The following is a 23517-nucleotide window of genomic DNA, read 5'->3' as shown; positions in this document are numbered from 1 at the left end:
TCTATCATGGTCTTCGCCCGAAAACATCTTAGCCTTTACCTGGTTCCAACCGCTATCAACGAAAGTAATCCCACAGGTTCCTATTTATTTGGAAAAAAGACAAATTAAAACTGTTTAAGAGGTGGGAATTTTGAAACTCGCAGTCACGTAATTCAACTTAGTCTCCGCCATTTTGACACGCGAGTCACGCGAGTGTTCAGAAGCAATAATTGACCTAATACTAATTGGAGCAATCTCAGAAGTAACACAGGCCAACTTTGTATACTTTTAATGATATTTATTTCTTTTTCTCGTTTTCTGAGGTCGATTGCATCTCTGTAAATCCAGGGTTATATCGCCTTTGACAGTTCTAATAAAACACAATTGCAAATTTGGGCAGTAAGAATAGAGAACGTTTGTAATTTGATCCCAAGTAGTATCATATAACGAGACTGAATTACAATTTTGGCGCAAAACTTGAAAGTTATCGCACTGATTCCTTGAAACTCTTCAAGGTTTTGTTCCCTAACAACGGTACTACTCGATAACGAGCTAAGTGTATTCGTGTGAAACGAAAATGTCTGTCATTTTTAATTGTGGATTTGCAAGAGTTGCTGTAATTGAGAGCTTTCGTAAGGTTGGAAGTGCTTCGGTTGAAACTAACCCTTGTGAAAAGTGGAAGAACTATCTTTCAGCGTTCGAGGGTGACAGTCAGGAAGTCTTTGCGGTCGAACGTTCCACCTACGTCAAGAAATCCAAAGCAATTTACAGCTCTTTCCGAAAGATGAACTCAAAAGCCAGGGCCAAGTGCCAAGATACGTTTTCAATGGTAAACTGGAAAGCTCTTAATACAGCGCAGAAGAAACAGCACACATTGTCAAATTGTGGAGGTTGTCAAGTGCACTATTATGCCATCCATAATTTTTTCCCTAGTGGAGAAACTTTCAAAACCCGAAAACTTTTAAAAGAGGCCCTTATTGAAAGTGGGGTGAAGACACAAAGTAAAGTGAAACCAACGCAAAAAGCCATTAAAACTGCTGTAAAACACATTTATTCAAAAGTGAATGGCCACTTTGAGAAAATATTTAAAATAAGCTTTGCTGAAGCACAAACAAAAGTGAAGGAACTTCAGCTCCAAAAAAAGAAAGACGCAATTGAGAAAAAGCGGCAGCGTCGAGGGAGAGCAGGCCAAGAAAAAAATAAAATCCAATGCTAATGTCTAGTCCATCTGGAGGAGGAGTAATGTTTCTAGTTACTATACAGTAATTTGCATGCCAAACAATGAGATCAACAATCTTCACCTTTACTTGTGTTGCAATCTAGCATTTATTTAAGCACACCCTCTATAATATATTTGCCTTCATTTTCCAGTTTTTTAAAAGGAATGCAAGTACCAAATAATCCACTGTAAACTTAATCAATCATACTGAACTTCTTCAAACCAATGGAGAGAATATAATACTGGGAGAAGGATCCTATGGTCAATGCCTTCTGAGACAGTACACATGATTTGATATAAAGGTTGTAGAAAAACAGTCGCTGATGCAGGACACCACAGAGATAATGAAGGAGGCTCACATTATGCAGGCACTCGCACATAAAAATATCCCAACCATAATAGGTGTACAGCTTCAAAAGCAGCCCATTCCCTTAATAATGGAGATTAAAGGGGAAGACAATACATCTGTAACAATAAGCAAACTATTGTCTTGTCAGAAAAAGAGTGCAACAATACAGAATGTGCAAAGCTCACTCATAACAAATGACTGGTTAATTATTTCACATGATTTGACAGAAGCCCTTTCACATATTCATACAAAAGGCTTTCTTCACTGTGATTTGAAGGCTAATAATTTTCTTGTGAGTAACAAACATGGCTACATCATCAATTTTGGAAAAGCATGTGACAGCTCCTTTCCTCCTGCAAAGAATTAATGAAGCCAGTGATATTTTTTCCCTTGGTAAAATTCTGTTCAAAGTAGGTGTTAAGCAAAACATTCCACTTTTGGTTTCCATGGCTCAAGAATGTTTGGATGCCAGCCCTGTAAGAAGACCAACAACAACAGGCATTATGGCAACACTGGCTTCCATAATATCTCACTGAATACTATAAGCTTAAGCAGGGGTTTCACGGGCCTGACACTGGGCAAATTGACTGGCTGGGAACATAATTTCTCCTGCATGTTGTGACTGACATAAATCAGAATCAAAACATATTTTGCCTGCTTCCTTGTTCATTTCCCATCACCTCAAAATCTTAATGAAACCTCTGCTTAAGAAAGTAATAATTAACACTCTAATCAGGTAAAGTGACCCTAGCCATGTCACGGCAGGAGTCTTTTTATTGGGCTTTGCAAGGTTAAAATTACAATGTATGTGCATGTCTTAAGCAAGTTTATGTGTGCTCTTGGTCTAAACTAATTTTGTACTTCGGCTTTACGAATTGTGAATGAATGTTAGAGGGACATTTTTAATAATGCACAGATAAGGTGCTCTAGGGTCCATCAGGTACAAATTACTTCATAAGTCATACTCGTGTCTATAATTTTACATCACTGCTAGATGACATACATGTACCGATTTATTTCCCAATTCCTGCCAATTATTGATCTATGAAATTGAATTTAGGCAAGCAACTGGCAGATCAAACTTAAAATTATAAACCACAGTTTTAACCAGTTAGGCCACCATAGCCTTCTAACAGGAATATTGACTTGGAAGAGCACCAAAAAAAAGCAAGAAATATAATTTTAAAATTTTCCTTTCTGACTTCGTAACAAGGGAAACCTACCCTGCTCTTAAGATGGCACATCTTTTATGAGTAGGGCTGAGAAGATGACACATCTTATACCAGTTGGTGTTTGCTCTTGTCGCAAAAAAAAAAACAGTGCCCCACTTGGGGCAACAGTAAGCACTGGTAATTAATCATGTTTTATCAACAAAGAGGTAAGGCTATGGTCAGAATCATATGCATGTATCAGAACTTTTGTGATGCATTTGAATTAAAAGATACTCCACTGGTGTAGTGGGTAGAATATTTACATTCAAATAGACACATATATCAATTACAAGTCCATCATTGACAATGATTGTTGCAATTATTACCGGTCAAAACCTAAAAACCAAACTGTTGACTATAATTAAAACTGAAATAACATGATTTAAAAACCAAAAAAATGCCTCATAAATAACACCATTAACATGCTTGTAATAAATTAGTTGTGTGGAATAACTGGATGGACCTCTTCAAGAAAACAAATAGGGATAACAGTAAATAAAACTGGTTTTAATCAAGTAGATTCCCTTTGGAATCTGCAAGGGCTGGCTGGTTTTCTGTGTGAGTAATTAAAATTATTATTATTATATATTTATAGCAATTCAGTAATTAAGGGACCTCGGAATAAACTAACGCACATTAGTACAGCTTTTTTCCTCTTAGTTTTCAAGGGACAATTTATGACAAGACAATCTGCATCTTACATTTCAGCAATTAAACTTACCTAACAACTGCTTTGGGGGATTACGTTTGTCAGTAAATTCATCTGCTTCTTGGAGAAATTGTTTCCAAAGCATTCAAAAGCCTAAATTTTGATAAATACCATAAGTTTACACATCATGATGTGATAGAGGATTTATCAAGCTAAATTTAATTTCAAAATTGAATGGTATATCCACAATGAAACTTTTCTCTATGCATTTGTTACAAAACATAGTACTTTTTTCTATGCAAAAGTTACAAACATTGTAAAACGCTATTGAGCTCTAGAAATGAGCGCTATATTATAAATTCATGTTGCATTGTATTTGCAGTGAAATCAATGAACATGTTGAGAGCGGTGTTTAGAAGTCTTCGTAGGTTCAAAAGGGTTCTCTTTGGCTTTAAGATAGCGATATCATGCCATTTTTTGAGGAAATGAAGATAGCAAAGAAAATGTTATTACCTTCCTTTGATGTCTTCCTCTAGATTGTCGGATTCACCAGCGAAGATGGGAAAAACCAATGCAAAGCCGACACTTAAAAATGGCGGTGCCGTTCACGAACTACACGATCTTGATTCCAAGTAACTATGGTTACTCGCGCAGTCCACGCGAATTCCGCGAACCTTGCTGGGGGGGCACTGGAGGCGAAAATCATTTTTGACCCAAGCCTTAATTAACCTGAGAAGAAGACTATCGGACAGTTTGACGAAACGCGTCAGAGAATGAAGAAGTATTACAACTACTATCCGAAGAATGCTGCTTACTTGTTTAGTTTTAAAAAACTCAATTATAAAGAATAGGACTTCAACTACTCCAGTTTTCTTTGCTCAAGATGTGTACATAAATCAGGTCTGAAAACGGAAATGGTATACATACATGTACGCAAATTTTACCTTGAAAGTTTCCTAGAGGAGCAAATCCACCTCAAACGAGATAAATATGTTAGTAAAATTTACGTCTCGGTATTGATAATTTCGACATCAGCCCCAACTGAATCAGCCAAAAGGGAAATTACCGTTAGCAAAGGTGCCATTATAATTTGAATAAGCGAAAAGGGAAATTACAGTCGGCATACGGGCCTCAAGAGTCTCTTTATTTTGTTCAGAAGTTTTAATTAGAAGAGACTCCTGTTGTGTTTCAGACTAGGACAAGTACGCCTCAAACACACACACACACAGTGTTGATGCTGTTTGTACCAATATTTAAGGATCCTACAACTGTAAATGTAAACCCGGATATTATAGAGATGGATGGATCTGCAACATTAGGATATTCAAATTGTCATTTATAAATTGACACAGAACAAGAGCTCCTTACCCAAGAGAAGAGCTTTGATACAAAGCATGTAGCCTACGAGTGTAGCCGTACCCTCACCCCGCTAAGGTGAAACGGAGGCGAGGCAACGTCTACGCAAACCTGACACTAATCGCGTTCAGTGACGTTACTCTTTTGCAAGAAAATATGTAATAATTTTTTATTGGTTAACCCCTTTTTCCGATTCTTTCGTCGTTTGTGATTGTTTCGAACTGGTAATTTATTTTCATACTAACGAACGAGATGATAAACAAAATGTTTTCACGGTCAACTTTCAAACAACAGCGATTTACGATAAGGTTTTAGGGCAAATTTACGCAAATTTTGGGAAAGAGACATTTCAAGAAGAACAGCAGAAAGCAATAGATATGTTTTTCAAAGGAAACGATGTCTCCGTTTCGTTACCAATTGGCTATGGAAAATCTTTACTATATCAAGCAGCGCCAGTGATCGATCGCCTCTCCTCTCTAGAAGAAAGTGGTCACTACATTTCTTGTGCCACCCGTTAAAGCTCTCACAGGAGACCACGTGCACTATATCTTAATGTACTTAGGCCAAAAGGAATGTCCACCTTTGCGAATGCAACTAAGCTAAATTAAACATGGCTAGTTGTTTCTTGCAGCGATTCTTTCGACTGAGAAAAAGTCGGTCTTTCTTCACGCTTGCAGCGTAACTACTGCTCTTAATGGAATCTGTGGAGTCCATGAGGATTCAACTATTTTCGACGACCGTGGGACTGTTTACAAATGCAGGTGCAAACCGCGTGGACGTTGAAATCTAGTTTTGAAAGCGCGACGTCAATCGAGCATAGTCCTCTTCTTACTCTATACCAAAATCGCTCATAATCTTTTCCGATAACCTAAAGCAAAGTATACATTTGAATTCGGACGCTGAATTGTAAATTTACCCGAAAAACCCGAAAATTGGAAAATGAATCCACTTCAATGTTGTTGTTTATCTCGTTAAGAGGGTCTGGTAGGGATACAATTTTTAGTTAAAATTTCGGCTATTTATCAGTTCTCAGTTTTATTTCAGGCATTTGTCAGTTGTTAGTTAAATAACTGTTATTAATTAACTTGGCGACTTAACTATTACTTTTCGACCCTATTTTGGCTTAAAGGCATATATATAGCGTACTTTCGAAAAACTAAGTCGAAAATTAAAACAATAAAAACTTGGAATTAAATAATTCCAAGATCTTCCAAGTTACTTTCAGTCTTTGTTTGAAGGGTGTTTAAAGTGTAAATAAGTTACAACTCTTCCGAACACAAACTTCTGTTGGCCCGTGCTCAACTTTAAAACATTCCTTTTCAACCACTTAGCCAGTCAAAATGTTGGAAAGCTTTTGTCGCTGCTGAGCTCTACTGGCTGATATCCAAAGAAAACATCTTTCCCTAATTCCGCCAACAAGTCCACTTTGGTGGAATCTTGTAGCTTCTTGTAGACGGCCGGCGGTAAAGAGATAGTGGTTGTTAATTGAAGCTATGCTGTTGTGCAGGCGGCGCATTCCTTCTTGAGGATAAAGGTAACGACAGACCGGCATGGACTCCCGATGGCGAAAATTTTTTTTGGGATCACTTTCTGAAGGAGCTTAGAAACCAGGCTCAACCAGTAGCCAAGCCTACTGAATTTGTGCCCAAGCCCTTCCTTGATTGCGTGACCTTTTTTGCCACTAGTTCATGTCGTCACACTGGAGAATACGGGAAACATCGGCGTGTGGTAAACACAAGCTCAAAGTTTTAAAGCAGTTAAGTGAAAAACGTTTTGGGACCGAAAGGTGAGTAAGTATTTTAGTGTTTTACTGCCTAAATTTAGTGTTTTGCTTTGTAGTTTTACAACGTACAGTAAATAGTCAAATTAATAACTAGAAAAGCCTTCACCTAAAATTTAACTCTATATTCAAATAAGCTGATACCTTGATCTGATATCTCGATTTCCTATATAACGTGTACAACTGTTGCTTAAGTTTGCAATATTACTGATATTTTTATCATAACAGGATTTTCACAAAAATTATTTGACACCGGATTCTCATACAAATACTGCAAGGTCAAGTCTTCAAGACTGCAGTAAGGTCTATTGAATATAGTTAAAGTACTGAATTTCACTCTATGACTTACAACTACAGAATATGGGGCCTTTTAATGTACCAAAAAAAAAAGCTTCCTTGGCTCATCTGCATCAAGCCACCTAACATAATGCAATCAAGGTCTTGTTTCTTGTATCCCGAGTCAGTGCTGAGTTAGAATTAATATTTAAATCTTAATTATAATCATTTAAATCCAACTGAATGTATTTCTTTTATTACTTTTCCACTGACTGCCAAACCAGCAAGCCTTGAGGCATTAAACAGTAAGGACTTTTAACAAGGCCCTGTATTGAATACATGCAGCCACTTTGGAGGAGGGGAGTGGTATACACTATAAAATAAAGAGAGACAAATTGACCTCAAATGCCAAATTGGCCTCAATGTCTTGTGGACCAGTTTGGCCTCTCGAGGCTCGTTTTAGACTATTTAAGCTAAGACGGGTCGCACAGGTACCAATTCGACCCCTCCAAAATATGAATTGGCCCAAATGAATTCTACTTTGGAGCTTTTTCTCAATTTGGCCCTTTCAAGAGCCAAGAAGAATTTACCAATTTGGCTCCAAGGAGGTGCAATTTTTGAAATGACTGATAATTATCCCAAAATTGTCAACAATTTTAGTTACATGGAAGTCCCATCACGACTTGAACGACAAAAGGACGCAGGGATTTGAGATGTTATAAGGGCAATGTTTCGTTTAATAAATAGGCGTTGCCTCGTGTTGACAGATTTATTCGATGACAAGAATCGTGATTGACATTAATTCAGTAGATTGATTTAAAAGCGTTAGATTATCATATTTTAAGTCAGTTTTTCAGCAGAATCGAAGTGAGAAAGAAGTTATTTTGTTATCGTTTTTCTGTCTCTAAATCCGCTTACCTGGAGAATCTGCTAACCCGTAAAGTGAGACTATTGTAACGACCCGCCACAGAAGTAAGTTTATATTGAAGTTTTTTAATTTAGCTACAAGATAAAGACTTGATTTGCGTTTGTTCTAATTGCGAATTATAAATGTATTTCTTTTAGATCGAATGATTATTAAAGCTTGGCTTAATATTATACGGTTTGTGGTGGTCATTTGATCTAAACAGTTCCGAGTAAGGAAACAGGCAATAACCCGTAAATTTTTCGCACGTTCGAAACCGGCACAATAAACTATCGATTGACTTACTCAATTTTATGCTGCGAATTTTTTAATGAGTAAAATTTTTTCATAAAAGGTGTTTCCCTCCAAAATTCGTCCTTCTTGTACTAGTGCGTCATAGCATCTCCTTCTGCGTATCGCATAGTCGAACCTAGACCGCGTGCGTCGGACACAATAATGAATTACAGCAGCGAATTCATGATTGAAGAGGCTGTTTCTTGGCTACAGTCGCATGGAATGAGACTTAAGAAAGGAAAGGTAAGCAAATGAAATTTCTTAACAACACATTTTAGTGAAAACTTACATGCACAAACTTGAGTGCTCCATTGATCTTTGTTCGTATCTTATCTTGCAGAAAAGGACGGTTGCGATGGCCAAGATCTCCTTGCCATCGCTCAAGATGCAGAAGTACCAAGGCACTACATCCCTATTATAAAAGAACGTCTGAAGTTAAAGAAATTGATTGCAATGAACGTTGAACCTAGAGATGACACGAGTTTTTCTTCTTTTTTACGATAATTAATTTTCCCACAAGAGAATTTGACGCATGAATGGTTCGCCTTTTCTCCTGAGCCTTGCTGAGTCTCAGTGGTTTCACAACTAAAGTCATGTGATCCAATTTTGGCGCCGAGAGCTAGAGACGGTTACAGTTCGAATACTACGTTTGCACGAGATGGATTTAATTTATTTCAAGATTCTTTGATTTTAGGATCTCTCACTCTGAATTCTTAATCTTTTTCTTGAAAAGATGAACTGATATTTTTATGTCTATGTCTTTGTTTGCATCCCCTTAAGCTAATTTTTTTGGCTCTCTCTCTTTCAGCGTGCAGAATCAAGTCTGTCGAGTGAGACGTTTGAAACGTCGATTGATGATTCAGAAAACATAAGCAATCACGTAAATTTAGATGTGACATCGGCACCGAAAGAAAAGGGTAAATCGCCCAAGGATCTTTGTTTTACGGACGAGGCGACAGAACTGAACATTGTCGAAGTAAGTTCTTATATATTAAACTTAGCAGGATGATGAAGAGTACATTATCGATTACTTTCTTTCGATTTTATCCTAAAGGAAATCACACAGGGTGCCAGTTGGTCAGTTTAAAGTGAGAAATCTCGGGGATAGCACCTACAAAAATGATGAGATTTGCTTTATTTTTATTGAAATATATTAGATATGCATTTACTTGCACCATGCATAAAACAAAGTAAACCCAATGTTCAAATCTGGTAAATTAAAAAATTAGTGAATTGACAGGATGTTATCAGACAGCTTAATTTTTTTGAAAACAAATATTTACCTGTAGGTTCCTCCTGGATGGCTTTCAAAATTCCAACTACCATCGAGGGTGAGAAACTTTTCTTTGTTTTGTTTTTTTAGTCTACAAGCAATCCTTATTAATTCATGAATACTGAACTAAAACTGAAGTGCATAGAGGTATGATTTCTTTTCTTGATAAGTACACATACAGTTTGGTGAAAACACATCATTGATGATCACCATTATTGTGTTTTTACTTTTTATGCACAGTTTGCTTACATATATTTTGCAACTTTGTAGTTGCAAAAGTTTACTGTTCTCCAACAACAAATTAATTTGCTCATTTGTTTATTTTTTTGTACAGATCTCTACCTCAGTAAAGTTGGATATCCAGAAGGGATATCTCACTAGCAGCCCAAAGTACTCTGAGCAGCAGTGGATTGAAAAAAAAAATTATTGCAGAGTATCCTTGTATGGCTAGCAGGATACTAGATTAAGTTGACTTGGAAACTGAATGGATTGGTATGGTTTAAAAATCTCTTGCTTTGCCTCTTCTGCTTGCAGTGAAGAGAGACAATTTTGTGGTGCTGAATCTCTTGCCTTAAACTAAAAATTTGCACTCTCACCTTTAAGTTCATGACCTTTGTTCTTGTGTGTTTGCTATCACATATGCATTGAATGAAGTTATGACCATTTTGGAGGTAAAATTCCAAGAGTAATTTGGTACTAAGATGAACAGCTAAAATTTCTGAGCCCATTTGCTAATGACGTCTAGATACAAAGGTTCAAGCTCTTTCGAGTTGTGTTTAATTTTGCCTTTTTGTTAATTTTTTTTGATTTTGCAATTTTTTGAAAATTTCCTGTTGTCAAACCATTAGATAAATATTGCACATGGAATAGCTGATTCTTTTCAGATATTTTGGGAGTCGTACATTATTTTTTCAAGTCTTGAAGGGGAGACAAATTACACACATTGAGCTAAACTTCCACTTCCATTTCAGCATTGAGCACTTTATGCCAAGGTAGACTCTACCCCCACATTTATATATATATATATATATTCTTATATTCTTTTTTTTTTTTACTAGCTACAGGCACTTATTGCACTTTGGCTTGATTTTAATATGGTTGTAAAACTTGTTTTTATTGTATAGAGTAGCTGATGTTGATTCAGCAATCAGAGATTACGTCCAGCACAAATTTTAATTGTTAGAGATCTTCAATACATCAATCTCCTGAACATGGTAACTGAGGGAAGTGTAATTTGTCACTTCCCACAAGAAAAGATTCTTGATGCTCTCATTGGGTTACTTTGCTCATTTTTTTCATCTGTTTTCAGTGACTTGACAAATGCCTGAGGTAGTACTTGCTGATAGTTTATATTTTGATAATATCTAAAGTAGCAATATGAGTGCATGTATTCTTACAAGGCTCTTTCTTTTTCATATGCACAAATCAAACAAGATCAATATTCTTGTGCAGGAACTGGACCATTTGTTGCCTCTGTCTTATTTTGATAATTTTCTTAGTTGTAGTTTCTCGCAATGTTTGCACTGTTAAGAAGTATACTGATTTACAGAAGAGATCTATTTTAGAAAATGGTTGAATTAATGTTCAATACGTATGTATGTTCTATTCTTTCACGTGATGTTTCGAAGTTTGTCTGTTTTATACCATAATTAAGATTCTTAAATAACTGTAAAATCATGCAATGAAAAAGGTCTTCACATAAACAATATCTAGAACCTAATAAATGAGTGTTTGAAAGATGAAGTGTGTGGTGTACTTTCATTATTTGACTGTAAGGGGGAAAATCAGCATGGAAAGGAAAGAGTCCTCTACTTCTGAAGTGGCCCTCATTGGAGCTGAATTGGCTATTTTAAGGGGTCATTTGTGAGAGGGCTGAAATTTTGGGGGCCTTTTTGGCCACTTTTATGTCTAATGTGGCTCCATTATTTTCCAAATTGGCTCTTCACATGCCCAATTTGGCCCTTACAATGGGGTCAATTTTTTGGGCCAAATCAACTCTTCATCTTAAAGTGTAAAGTTTCAAATTTATTTAAGAGTATGTAACAAAATAGTAAAGATGATAATGATAATAGTAATAATTCATTTTTTATCCTTTGCTGCAAACATATCCGACTTAAAGTAATTAGTGGAACATACCAGAGTAACCTTTTTATTAATGCAAGGCCTCAGTGGTGCACAGTTATGATATGAAATTAATTTACTCTTGTGTAAGGCATTAATCGATTTAGGAATTACCAAGTGTAAAATTTCAAGTCAGTATGGTCCAGAAACTATTCATTTTTTTAGAAGGTGGGGCTGGGGGATGACGTGCGAAGCTTCTAGGGATAAAATAAATTTATCGCTATAAACAGTTAAAAGGCCTTATAGATTTAACTCGTAGCTTCTTTCAAAGTACAGCTTCTGTAAAGGTACAGCCTCTTTAAGGTACAACTTTTTATGACGTTCTAACAAGATTATTAAGTTGTCAAATACATAATTTAATATGATTGATACCAATTGTTTTCTAAAGTCGAAATAAACTTAATGTCAAGAATAAATAAGCGGATTACAACACTTATGACGAATTTTATGGTTCATTAAAAAAAGTAATTGGTTCAGTTACGTGGTTTTTTAACTGCTGGGTGGTACATTGTAACGAAAGGCAATAAACGTTCGTGACCTTTTGCCTTTTGTGTCTGTGTAAGGGCCGATTGTCTCGAGGCAAAATTGACCACTTTCAGGAGCCCATCACTGCCCCTGTCAGAGACCTTTCTATGATATTTTCTGGGTATCCTCTTGTTTTTAGGCGTTGTTTGAATTTCAAAAGGCCCTCTACAAATGTTTTTTTTCGAAGAGTTAGTTCTAAGCAATCTTATTGCTTCACTTTTAATGAAACGAATATTTTACGCCTGGTGGGTGGAACGAGGCGAAGTGCGTAAATTGGAAGGTCTCGGTTGGCTTGTTAAGGGTTTTAATTGGTTTTGGTTATCTATCATTTCATTAAAGACATTCATTTCAGGGTCCTTGTTTTTGTCTTTGCGACGATAGTGGTTGGATTTCGTCTTCTTCACTAAGACTTGATTTAATTTATTCCGCCAGAGAGTTGTCAAAGGCAGACATTGTTGCAACTGTTTATGGTGGCTACAACTGTGCCGATGGTTCGACTCTTCACGAGTCACTTCACCTGTTGATTGATGATAGTATTGCAATAGCAGAGTCTTTCAGGGAAAGGTAGAGTAGTGTTCTCAATTCCGTTCCCAAGTGGAAATTGCTTCCGTGACCTTTTTATACGTAGATCGTTAGGCTTGAGGATCGAGTTTGCATTATTCCTATTGGTCCTTGGTGTTGGTTAGGTAAACAATCAAATGCAGGCGATTTCGATCCTTCCCGATCTGAGGGTGAGTGTATTTCTAAGGCCTTTTCTGCTGCATATTTTGAGGTCACTTTAGCTATGTCATTCATAATCTTGTAAAACATAGTCTACATGAGATCAAGAATGAGAAAGTTCTGAGCGCTCATAAATCGGTATCTATAGGCGTGTTCATTATCACAGTCTAGGCTTTTAACTCAAATATATTTATATCGATGCCAAATATCAAACATTTCCATACATACTGTTTAATTCGCTTCCTGTTCCAGCCATCATGGTCGGAAGCTCCAGATTCCATTGCTCGTCCGTAGTTAGGGCAAAATTGTCGCTCTTCCCTCCTGATTTCGGAGCCATGCGATAAAGTTTTACATCAAAATCTCTGAGGCCATATTTACGGGACAATTCCTTTAGACCAAGGAGCAAAATAAGGTGCTTTTTCAGCACCAGTACGGTGTCTACATCATTACTAGGAATGTGGCTTCTATGACGCTCAAATGCCGTTTCCGAATCAATTCGATAACTGCTTACAAAAGTTATTATCATTGACGGCCATCGCGTAAGTTGACGATCGAGTTGGGTGTCTAAGATCATATAACCGATGTGTGAAATATGACCTTGATGTGGATTGTCCACGCGGCAATTATTTATGAAATATGACACTCTGGCGTACTCCTACTGAAATGTAATAAAAAAAGGTACTTTATTTGGACAAAATAAATCAACCGTCCTCATTTTACATCCAGTTTTTAGGATATTGAGGGCGATGCGGTCTTTTTTCAGCTGTCTGTAAAATCCCACCACAAATGTCAGTTGTCAGTTAGATTTTCAGCGATTTGTCAGTTGTCAGTTAAAATTTTGGCCATTTGTCAGTTGTCAGTTAACCCTTTCCAGACGTCGCAAAAAAACATTATCAAGGGACAATATTTTGCATAAATTAGAATGACCTCACGGAACACGATTAGCGTCTAGTTTTCATAGACGTTCCCTCGCCTCCGTTTCACCATCCGGCGGGGGATGTTGCGGCTGCACGTAGGCTACAAAGCATGCAGCACGAGAACATGGCATAATTTATTATTATAATTTCTGGAGAGTGCCCGGATTTAAAATATTCAACTATATTCAACTTAATAAAGGGGTAAGTTTCTAAAGAAACCGTGGTGCTGCGTCGGTGGGAGGGTATAGCAAGTACTTTAGTGTTAACAACTGAGTTGAAAACGTAAATTAGCCACTGTAAAGGGTAAAAAAGCTGACGTTTCGAGCGTTAGCCCTTCATCCATCATCCACGCTCAAAACGTCAGCTTTTTTACCCTTTACGGTGGCTAATTTACGTTTTCAACTCAGTTGTTAACACTAAATTATTTGCTATATTCCACTTATATTACCACAAAGATCCTTGACATTTCTATTTCTTTGCCAATGCCGTTAAGTCTACAAGGGTTGTTTAGAGGTACAACATGGAGTGGTTGTCGACGTTTTTGATGTCAACAGCTTTAGGAAACCATAGGCTGTGACGTGGTTTCCACCGTTTGAATCTGTAAGCATGCTCATATAAGGCCGTCGATGTTCAACTCTGTCTTTACGGTTTTAGAAACGTGATCGGAAATTCGGCTAGTCAGGGCGATGTCTTACCACCTGTCGCCTGCTAAAACGAAAAACATGGAAAGACAAAAACAAAAACAATAGGAAGAAAGGATGAAAAAAAATGTATATATATATATATATATATATATATATATATATATACATATCTATAAATAATACTCAAAAAGCACCTCACTGGATTTATCCTTTTGCGGAGGGCTGGAACTTCCTCTACCAAATTGGGAAATAAGCATTCTTTTTTACGTCATTGAATAAGAATCATTTCTTTGTCGTCCCATTCAGAGCAGAAGCGTGAATTTACTATTATTTACGTCCTCTTAGCGCGTGATGGCGACAGCAATTTAGTCACGTTTTTACTTTGAACTCAACCCTACATCATATGCTGTGCATGAAATTTTATCACGCGCACTTATGAGCTTTTCGTTTCCTTCAGCATTACCGACTTCTATTTCATGTAGACAGAAACATTTAAACTCGAAAAAAACTATTTCAAATCATTCGTCAAGGACGCGGAACACTAAGGCCCAGTTGTCTCCGCATCTAATGGACATTTCAGGCAGGTCAGTCTACCAATAGAGAAATACTACTTAGTTTATTCGAGAATCATATGCTTTATCGCGAGCTTTGTCATGTTTCGATATGTTCGCTATTTATGCGAGTCGATCGACCAACAAAGAAATAATACGCATGGTTTGCGAAGCTTTGAATCAAAGCTCTTTTCTTGGGTAAGGAGCTCAACGAGGCAGTGTTTTACGTCACATAGCAAAGAATTCTAAATCCCTTTAAGGTTCAACTAAATGAATGCAAATGTAAATACAAGTACTTTCGATCGATACAATCGTGAAAACCCTGCCACCGAAAACCCCCTTCCACTGACGTAACGCTACACTACGTTATTTCTCTTTCCACACTGAAACAGCATCATAGTGAAATAATATAACTATAACTAATGTTATATAGTTTTCTATAGCTTTCTACGTCCTTTTTCCTCGACCCTACAGAATAACAATGGGTAATGTCAAGATGCACTTGAATATCGGCGGCACACGCTACGCATCATCATTTCCTTAGCTTTTGCGACATTTGTCAACCATTGATTGTGAAAAGGAGGCCTTGCTAAAGAGGGATGGACAAGAAATAAAGCTGAAAAATCTATTTAAGCAAACTTTCTAAAACCCCATTCTTTCAATTCTGCTCGCGTGTGACTTTCATTTTGTGTGCCTATTTATAGTAGATTGCAAATTAGGATTTTAGGGTTTCCGCTGGTCATAAATTTTAAAAATCAGACGGTCATTGTCAATTAAACAACTTTTACTCTTCCTTGAGATCTGTTACGCAGTAAACTTCCTGAATACGGTCGCGGATGACGAATTCAAGGAGATTCCCCATGCTTCTGTCGCGAAACGACTTTCAAGGTCCTGATGATTCTCTGACGCAATGAAACCGAAAGAGGAAGCATTTGAGGTTATTTTCAGTCGAATACGTACATACAACCTTTCAGCTTTTGTTAAAATACTCATAGGGACTGTTTTAGTACAGGTAGTATATAGAAAATTTACACAACCCGCTAATCTAGAAAGTTACATAAATCTTGTGGTGATAGAAGGTTCTGGTTGACATTGATTTCAGGCTGAGGAGCTATCACGGCTAAATTGTTACGCCATATCATTATTGAAGTATTAAACTTAACGATGAAGGGAGGCAAGTGATAGAGGTTGGACAAAGGTAAGACTTTCTGTAAATAATACTCCACCTTTTAATGCAGTCTCTCAATTAAGAGAGGACAATTTGCTCCTTGGTCAGGATGGATGAGTTTCAGCGCCCTTCACGTCTAAACTGTTGCGTGACTTCGGCCCTTTCCAAACTTGTGTAAAATTATTCGCCTAAAACGTTTGAATAATTATGTATTTATTGTAAACTAAGTTATGAAACGTTTATTCATAAATCAGAAACTCTAACAAGGTAGTTTTGCATTTTGAACGAGGCGTTGCCTGAAACGAAATGAAACCATCGATGGTTTGTGAACATCAGCATGTAAACCTCGAACGCAATTTATTCTTGACGTCAGCGTTGTTTTAAGAGATTGTTGTTCGATCTTTCAGGAATGGCATCCGATACCAATGAGACTCTCAGCCATCTTGTGATTTAAATATGGCGATTTTTCTTAAAGATGAGTCCTTCAATTCTGTCTTCCGCTCGAATTTCGTAGTGTAACTCGAAAAGGAGGTCTTTGGCAGCAGAGAGCATGAAATACAGGACAAGTCATACGAATTAAGTGGAGTTAAAAAAAATTGCTTGATGATGCGTATCACAATGAACGTGACTCCAATACAATGAACGTGACTTCAATTACGTCATTCTAAAAAAAATTAACGTCGCGAGCACGTCCATGTATCTATACATATATAAAAGTGGGAGAGTAGGAGCAATATTTCCTGAAGTTTGTCCATTTATCTTCATATAGAATATTTATTCAGTGGAAAGTTGTAAGCGCTTTACTGACACATTTCATCGGCTGAACTATGGTTGTCACAATCGGCGCAATGGTGGATACTGATATGAAATTCGCAAACAGAATAGACGAGAGGCTTAATTGCCCAATCTGTAAAAAGGTTTTCGATGAGCCCTGGCAGACATCATGTGGACATCGATTTTGTAAGGATTGCCTAGAACGTCTTTTAGGGTAGGTCAAAATTTATCATTGACTACTTATTCCTTATTCACGCCTGCTTTCCGTCCGTAGTGAAATCGCGTCAGAAAAATTGGAATCTGCTCTATTTACATTACTATATGGCGGCTAAAAGTGTTCATTTACGGTGTAATTGACACCACCACTTTCGAGTCACATCTAACACTTTTTCCGCCTTGGATGGATGAGCCATCTGGTTCTATCGAACTAGGATATAACAAGGATAAGTGCTGAATGAAATGATAGATTTTATAGTTGTAGTTCACTTCGAATTTTCTCTTTCAGACAAGAAGACCCAAGATGTCCGATAGACGGTGAATCCATTTCAAAACAGCAATCTTTTATGGATAAATGCTGTGAGAGAGAAGTTCTTAATCTCCAGTGTTTCTGCCGATTTAAAAACAAAGGATGCGATTGGAAAGGGGAGCTCAGACATCTACAGGTATTCAGTATAAAATTTGCATGCACCTTAATCGATCTACCCAAATAGAGTGACGTTGTGAACTTACCTGCTTCAACACTTGAAACACGGCCTTTGGCAGGTTGAAATTTGCAAACGCTCAGGCAATTAACTCTACTTTTTTCTTGGCTAAGACGTACGTGAGTTATATCTCACCACCGAAAGGTTCAAAATCTTCGAAAAGCTTCTAGAGAATGCAAGAACCGTGGTTGGTCACGCACGCATGCATGTTGCGAAACTTTTAATCAGCGGTCTCGGCTAGAAATTTCGAGCAAACATGTCAGTCTAAACAGGTGCTGAATTCTGATATTGTAAGAGCTTCTTGCCCGTGTAACGATGAAACTCAGAGACTTCTATTTAAAACTTTAAGATTATGCCAGACGAACTCTTTTAATGCAAATGATATGAGTGGCGTGACTTCCTAACATTTTTAAACGTAAATACTTACCTGCAAGTCACAATTGAGGTGTTAAGTAGCGAGAGGAAGTAAAAAATAAAAAAAGATTACAGAATAAAAAAAACATATTTTAAAATACATTGTTATTTAAGCACCATGCTATTTATTATTACAGGCTCACGAAGATAGCTGTCAATGCGGTTATGTGAAATGTCAAGCGTGCGGTGAAACTGTGGAGAGAAGACAGCTCACGGCGCACAGGGAGCAAGATTGTATCAATAGGGCAGTGGCGTGTACTTACTGTGGTGGTGAAGTTCGGCATAGCTATATGAAGGTAAGATGATCAGCTCCATCGTTAAAACAAACAAACTATGCAAAATTTATATCTTCAAGAAACCGATATGGATTAACACTGACATGCTCGACGTTTGTCTCAAAATATGAAGACTGTGGAGAAATGCCAGTTGAGGTTCCCGTCAGCAAATATACGTACATGAAGTTTATATTGTAGAAATATACATCAATTTGGTTTGGCCTGATATGAACAGGGTGTTAATAATATAATGGTATCGTCTTTACTTCATAAAGCTCAACTTGACCTCAATTTATATTTTATATCTTTTAAAGGACCATTTGGATGTCTGCCCTAAGTTTCCAATCCATTGCCTCTTGAGCTGTGGTGAAAAAGGTATACCAAGAGACATGATGGAAGAACACATTACCAAACGTTGTCTTAAAGCTGAACATCTATGTCCTTTCAGTGTTCATGGCTGTGAATTTAAGGTTAGTTGTTTACTTTTTGTCTATTTTGTTTAATAGCCGTTCGGACCCAATATAAAGACCACCTTATGTAATTTGTATTGCCACGACCCAAATAAGTTTTTCTTTTTCTACAGGGCATTAAACAAACAATCGATCAACACGTTGCTGAGAATATCGAGTCTCATCTGGAAATGATGAACTATTCAAGCCATGAACGTAACGAGAAATCAAAACAGATGGAAGAGACGATATATCGTCTAGAACAAGAAAAGAGTGCTTTGGAACATCAACTACAAAATCAAGCAGAGGTGTTGGCAGCCGCAAGACAAAACATACAAACACAACAGACAAAATTGTCCCACGTAGAAAACTCCATTATCGAACAAAAGAGGACGACTGAGAAATTGCTTGCCGATTTGAAGGTTTTTGAGGCATCTAGAACTAAAGGGGATGTTATCTCGTCTCAGATGGAAGAAATAATGAACACGCTACAAGAACACGGGAAAGAAGTGAGCAGTCTTCAGGGTGAAGTGGCTCGTTTGAAATTATCTCCTGCCACGCCGAAAGGTGCGAGTAACTACCGTCCAAAATCCGACGTGTCTGTCACTCGTGAGTCCGAGCGCCGACTGGACAGGAATGAGCACCAACTAGCTCTGCACGACATTCAATTGTCCGATCATGATATGCAGATTCAAATGCTGGAGGCTACATCATATAATGGCACTTACTTTTGGAAGATCGACCGCTACAGCCAACGCTTCCAAGAGGCTGTTGCTGGAAAGACTCTGTCAATTTACAGCCCTCCTTTCTATGTAGGACGATTTGGGTACAAAGTATGTGCTCGTCTCTACCCCAATGGAGACGGCATTGGCAAAGGAACGCATTTGTCGATGTTCTTTGTTGTCATGAGGGGTGAATACGATGCTTTATTACCTTGGCCGTTTCTCCAAAAGGTCCACTTTCGACTGATAGACCAGGACAGGATCCGGGACGCGTATGATGCGTTTCGCCCTGAGCCTAACAGCTCAAGTTTTAAAAGACCCACCTCAGACATGAACATAGCATCTGGCTGCCCGACGTTTATTTCTCATATGGAACTAAGGCAAGGTGGCTATATTCGGAACGATACAATGTTTATTAAAATAACTGTAGATACCACTGGTCTGCAAGGAGATATGTGGCAGTAAATCCTTGCTTATTGCAATCTCTCAGGTCTTACTTAAGACCTGAGTGCCTGGAACAGACAATACCTTAGCCCAGCGGTTTTTGTGGTTTAGTTGGTCAAATTCTCTTAATTGTGTGCAAAATTTGCATAGTGCAGTTTGTTGTTATCTATTATCCTTAAATTTGGATCTGTTATTTATTGTTTCAAAAATCAAGCTCCCGAGTCAATCTTAAACTATTTGGATATCTATTGTAATATAATATCAGTTAGTTTTCAGGCATTAGCGGAAATGGCTCGTGTAGGTCCATGAAAAGTTACCTGTAATTCTAATATATTTATAAAGTGTATTCGAAAGGCAAAAGACATAGTTTTTATTTATGGAAAGAAAGTTTATGGAAACAAAGAAATACATTTTCAACTTCAAAGTCCAATATTTTATTTATTGCAGAGGTCAAAACAGTATTCATAAAATTTCCTTCGTTCTGGGCAACACTGGGAACAACCCTTTACCAAAACATGTGCTTTAACAATGACCGATTACAGTGACGTTTTCCTTGAAGAAAATATATGTCATCTAAAACTATATTTGGGACAAAAATATAATATAATATTTAAAACTTTAAATATCATAAGTTATGTTTTTAAAAGCGACCTGGATGCTATTTATAACTTTTTATATTTCTTATGACCCTTAAATAATGTTAACTGTATATTTACATGACTAGATATTCATTGTTTTATTTGTAATTTTGTTGATAGCTGAAAATATACAAATAAATCATGTTGAAAGAATATTGATATGAATATTGTATATTGTGTGTTGTGGATTTTTCAAAGACGTTATGACTAAAAGAGTGTGGCTCAAAACCATCCACTTTGTCTTGTTGAGTAGACTCAGGTGCCTCAAAGATCCTGGGAACTGTGACACCTAGGGTTTTAACTCCTAACCCTTGATAGGATGAGGGAAGCTGGACAGGTCTTAGTGAGAGGAAAGACAACATAATGCACCTAGACCCTCAGTTGGAGATAGATAGTATTGTGAGCATGGTGTGTACAACTTCTTCACTTCAGTAAGGAAAAAAGATGGCTCATTTTGGTTACTGAATCCACTCCACTCAGCTTTTGCCGAGATAGAGCAAGAGAATGAAGGAGAGTCTACCTGGTTACGTTGCAAAGCAGTGGTTCACACAGGAGGGCGGAATGCTCGCATCATATAATGAATGTCAAGAACAGCTTAGGTCTTTGGACACATGAGGAGATATGGGCTCGATGCTCTGGGAATAAGTGAAGGCCACCGGACTGGGCCTAGTGAACTGGTAAAACCTGATGGATCAGTTACCTCATATACAGGACGTAATAAGGACACAAAGAGGGATCAGAGCTTAAAAAGCATGTCTTGGTGAGATTACCGACTTTCGTTCAACAACTGTATCATCGGTAGAACAATCTTACCATGAAAGATAGTTCATGACCTCATATGGACCTACTGCAATGGTCAACCAACGAGGGGCGGCACTGGTGCTATATTGAAAGCCTTAAAAGTGAAGAAAGTAACTTTAGTAGTAGTGGGAAGTACAGTAGAAGTAGTAATAGTAGTAGTAGTAGTTGTGATGGTAGTAGTAATGGTAGTAATAGTACGAATAGCAATTGAAGCAGCAGCAGCGGTAGCTATAAAAGCATTAGTAGAAGTTCCTATTGTAGTAATAGGAGTATTAAGTTTTACGCGATTAAGAAACATTTACACCATAATTTGAGCAAAGCTGATATCGTCGTCTTGTGCATGAATAATAAAATGTCAAAAAAATAAAACATGATATGAGACATTTCAGTGCTGGTAAAGCTTTTGATGAAATTATAAACAGTCATACAAGAGTAGAAAGCAGCATCATCCAGTCTACCTCTGTAAAAGATAATAGCGACTATACCCCAACAACAGAACGCAAGGAAGCGACGAGGTTGGCGCATAAACCAGCCTGCACTCCACGAGGGAATTCCATCTTCTATACAATCCTTTTTCCTGTCACTGGTGACTAGGCTATGAAGACGATTACCAAAGATCATCTAAGACACATTAGATGGAAATTTTTTCTCTTCTGGTGGACCTTAGGACCTTAGAATCTCCTAAGCGTTTCAGCTTCTGGTAGAAGATGAAGAGACCGAAGACCTATGCTAAACAAAGAGGTCCTGTCATCAACACAGCCCATATCCAACGCACCGACACCGATCGCAGTCCATGCAAACCTACTTAACTATGTAGACTATTGGCACAAAAATATTTTGAATATAGGCCTCGAAAGCTGGTGACGTTTTGCCTAACTTCGACGTGGAATTCAAATCAGTGTTTCTGTTGACCTGGTATATACAATTTATCTTCTTGGAAGTTCATTTTTTCTACGATGATCTCGATCATCCCCATCGCCTATTTGTAGATCTTTGGCTATAACAAGCTTTGAAAATTGGGGTTGACTGATAGTCCTCGAGTTTTAGATGAATAAAACTGACGTGAGAGCAAAAGTATGATCAATTAGACGCGACCATCTTTGATTCACCGTGGGTTTAAAAATGCGTACATCGTACACCAAAAACTGAAAAACGCATTTATTCTATAAGCCCCCATCTTCCTGTCGTTTAGAACAAAACTTTTTGTAGTAAATCATTTCTTTTTCCTTCTGTGTGAGGCGTCATATAGGGGAAGGAAAGGGGAAATACTCGCTAACTAAATCCTTATGGAGCTGGGCCAAGTACCTAAGTCAAGGGCAGGATGCCCCAGGATTTTGTGAAATTTTCCAGCTGGTTACTATTTTGATGATTTCGTTTGTATCCAAAAACAAATCGCCAAGAGCCTTTTACTCTTATCTCAGGAAGGCACTATATCTGGTGCGTCTGGGTACTTTTGTTATTCATTTCCCTGACGCAACTTAAACGGGATGTTATGAAAACTGATGCAAGTCCTTAAACACAGACTAGAGTATTTTTACATTGTATAGAGAGAGACACTAAGAATTTCCTATTTTAATAGCGGGGAAGCACCATAATCAGCGTTTTCAACTACTTTTATTGTTCATTTCTCTGACGTAACTCAAACGGAACTTTACGCATGTCACAGTGACGCACTGACGAGACTATTTCGTCGGAGACGTGCAACTATGCCGTTGCCTTCTGATAAGATATTCATGGGAACTTTTTGATCATGAAAAGGTTATTGTTAATGAAAAGGTGTAAGATTTTAATATTGTATGCGTCACTATAGTTAATACCAGAAGGGCTCGATTTTAGCAGAGTTTCTAGGTCGAGACTAAGATTTTCGTATGGCATCGAGGATTTTCCCCGGTTAGACTAGGAAGTCAGTTTTTGTTGGAGCAGTAAACCTAAATATGCAAGCTGAAATCAAGTCATACAGGCTGGACCGTGTTAAAATTAATTTGCAGACAAAATTTCCAATTTTCCGCATTTCGTTGTAGATTGTTGATCAAACCATGGTGATCTAACGGTCTCTTGATAATTAAAAATACTCGTTAATTGAGTAAAACAGCTTTACCCAGTGTGTCACGATGTTATTCTAGTAGTATTAGTTTGATGAAACCTTTTTCAAACTTTGTTTACATAAAGTCACCATTAGTTTAAACTGCCTTTTCACGAAATGAAAACATCCAGAATAAGGAATTTAGACAATCAAGGGAATTCCCTATACCTCTCTCAGGGAAAAACCTTGTTCGTCGTTTTTAATAACTTTCGGTATTCATTTCCTTGGGATAACTGAATCTTGATGTCATGGCAGTGACGCAAGTAACAATGCACACACA

The 23517-nt window shown here is 37.5% G+C and overlaps 1 protein-coding gene and 3 long non-coding RNA genes across 9 annotated transcripts; 2 read left to right on the top strand and 2 right to left on the bottom strand.

Moving 5' to 3' along the window:
• Positions 1–1014: 1014 nt before the first annotated feature.
• Positions 1015–4558, bottom strand: LOC113683387 (uncharacterized). The gene is made up of 3 exons (XR_016188696.1): positions 3921–4558; positions 3480–3560; positions 1015–2021 (listed from the first exon to the last, which is right to left on the bottom strand). It is a non-coding gene; the product is annotated as an uncharacterized LOC113683387 (long non-coding RNA).
• A 4296-nt stretch (positions 4559–8854) lies between these two features.
• Positions 8855–9763, top strand: LOC149042444 (uncharacterized). Its single transcript, XR_016188699.1, has 3 exons — positions 8855–8993; positions 9307–9348; positions 9625–9763. It is a non-coding gene; the product is annotated as an uncharacterized LOC149042444 (long non-coding RNA).
• Positions 9764–11296: 1533 nt separating this feature from the next.
• LOC149042443 (uncharacterized) lies at positions 11297–17588 on the bottom strand. 2 transcript variants are annotated; one of them, XR_016188697.1, is made up of 5 exons: positions 17440–17588; positions 15995–16124; positions 14022–14278; positions 12885–13314; positions 11297–12453 (listed from the first exon to the last, which is right to left on the bottom strand). It is a non-coding gene; the product is annotated as an uncharacterized LOC149042443 (long non-coding RNA). The 2 variants fall into 2 exon arrangements; XR_016188698.1 differs by having other exon boundaries at positions 14022–14281; positions 17440–17578.
• Positions 14438–20506, top strand: LOC113682660 (TNF receptor-associated factor 3). 5 transcript variants are annotated; one of them, XM_089213299.1, is made up of 8 exons: positions 14574–14801; positions 15568–15705; positions 15871–15966; positions 16706–16924; positions 17216–17372; positions 17963–18121; positions 18415–18570; positions 18684–20506. In XM_089213299.1, the coding sequence occupies exons 4-8, from the start codon at positions 16764–16766 to the stop codon at positions 19734–19736; spliced, it is 1686 nt and encodes a 561-aa protein (XP_089069425.1). In that variant the 5' UTR covers positions 14574–14801; positions 15568–15705; positions 15871–15966; positions 16706–16763; the 3' UTR covers positions 19737–20506. The 5 variants fall into 5 exon arrangements, with proteins under 5 accessions (XP_089069423.1, XP_089069424.1, XP_089069425.1 ...); XM_089213297.1 differs by lacking the exon at positions 15568–15705 and having other exon boundaries at positions 14438–14801; XM_089213298.1 differs by having other exon boundaries at positions 14518–15705.
• The last annotated feature ends 3011 nt before the right edge of the window (positions 20507–23517 follow it).

This window comes from Pocillopora damicornis, chromosome 7 (assembly GCF_964200805.1).
Source record: "Pocillopora damicornis chromosome 7, jaPocDami1.2, whole genome shotgun sequence".
In the NCBI taxonomy this organism is placed as follows: domain Eukaryota; kingdom Metazoa; phylum Cnidaria; class Anthozoa; order Scleractinia; family Pocilloporidae; genus Pocillopora; species Pocillopora damicornis.
This window is presented reverse-complemented; position numbering and strand designations above follow the sequence as displayed.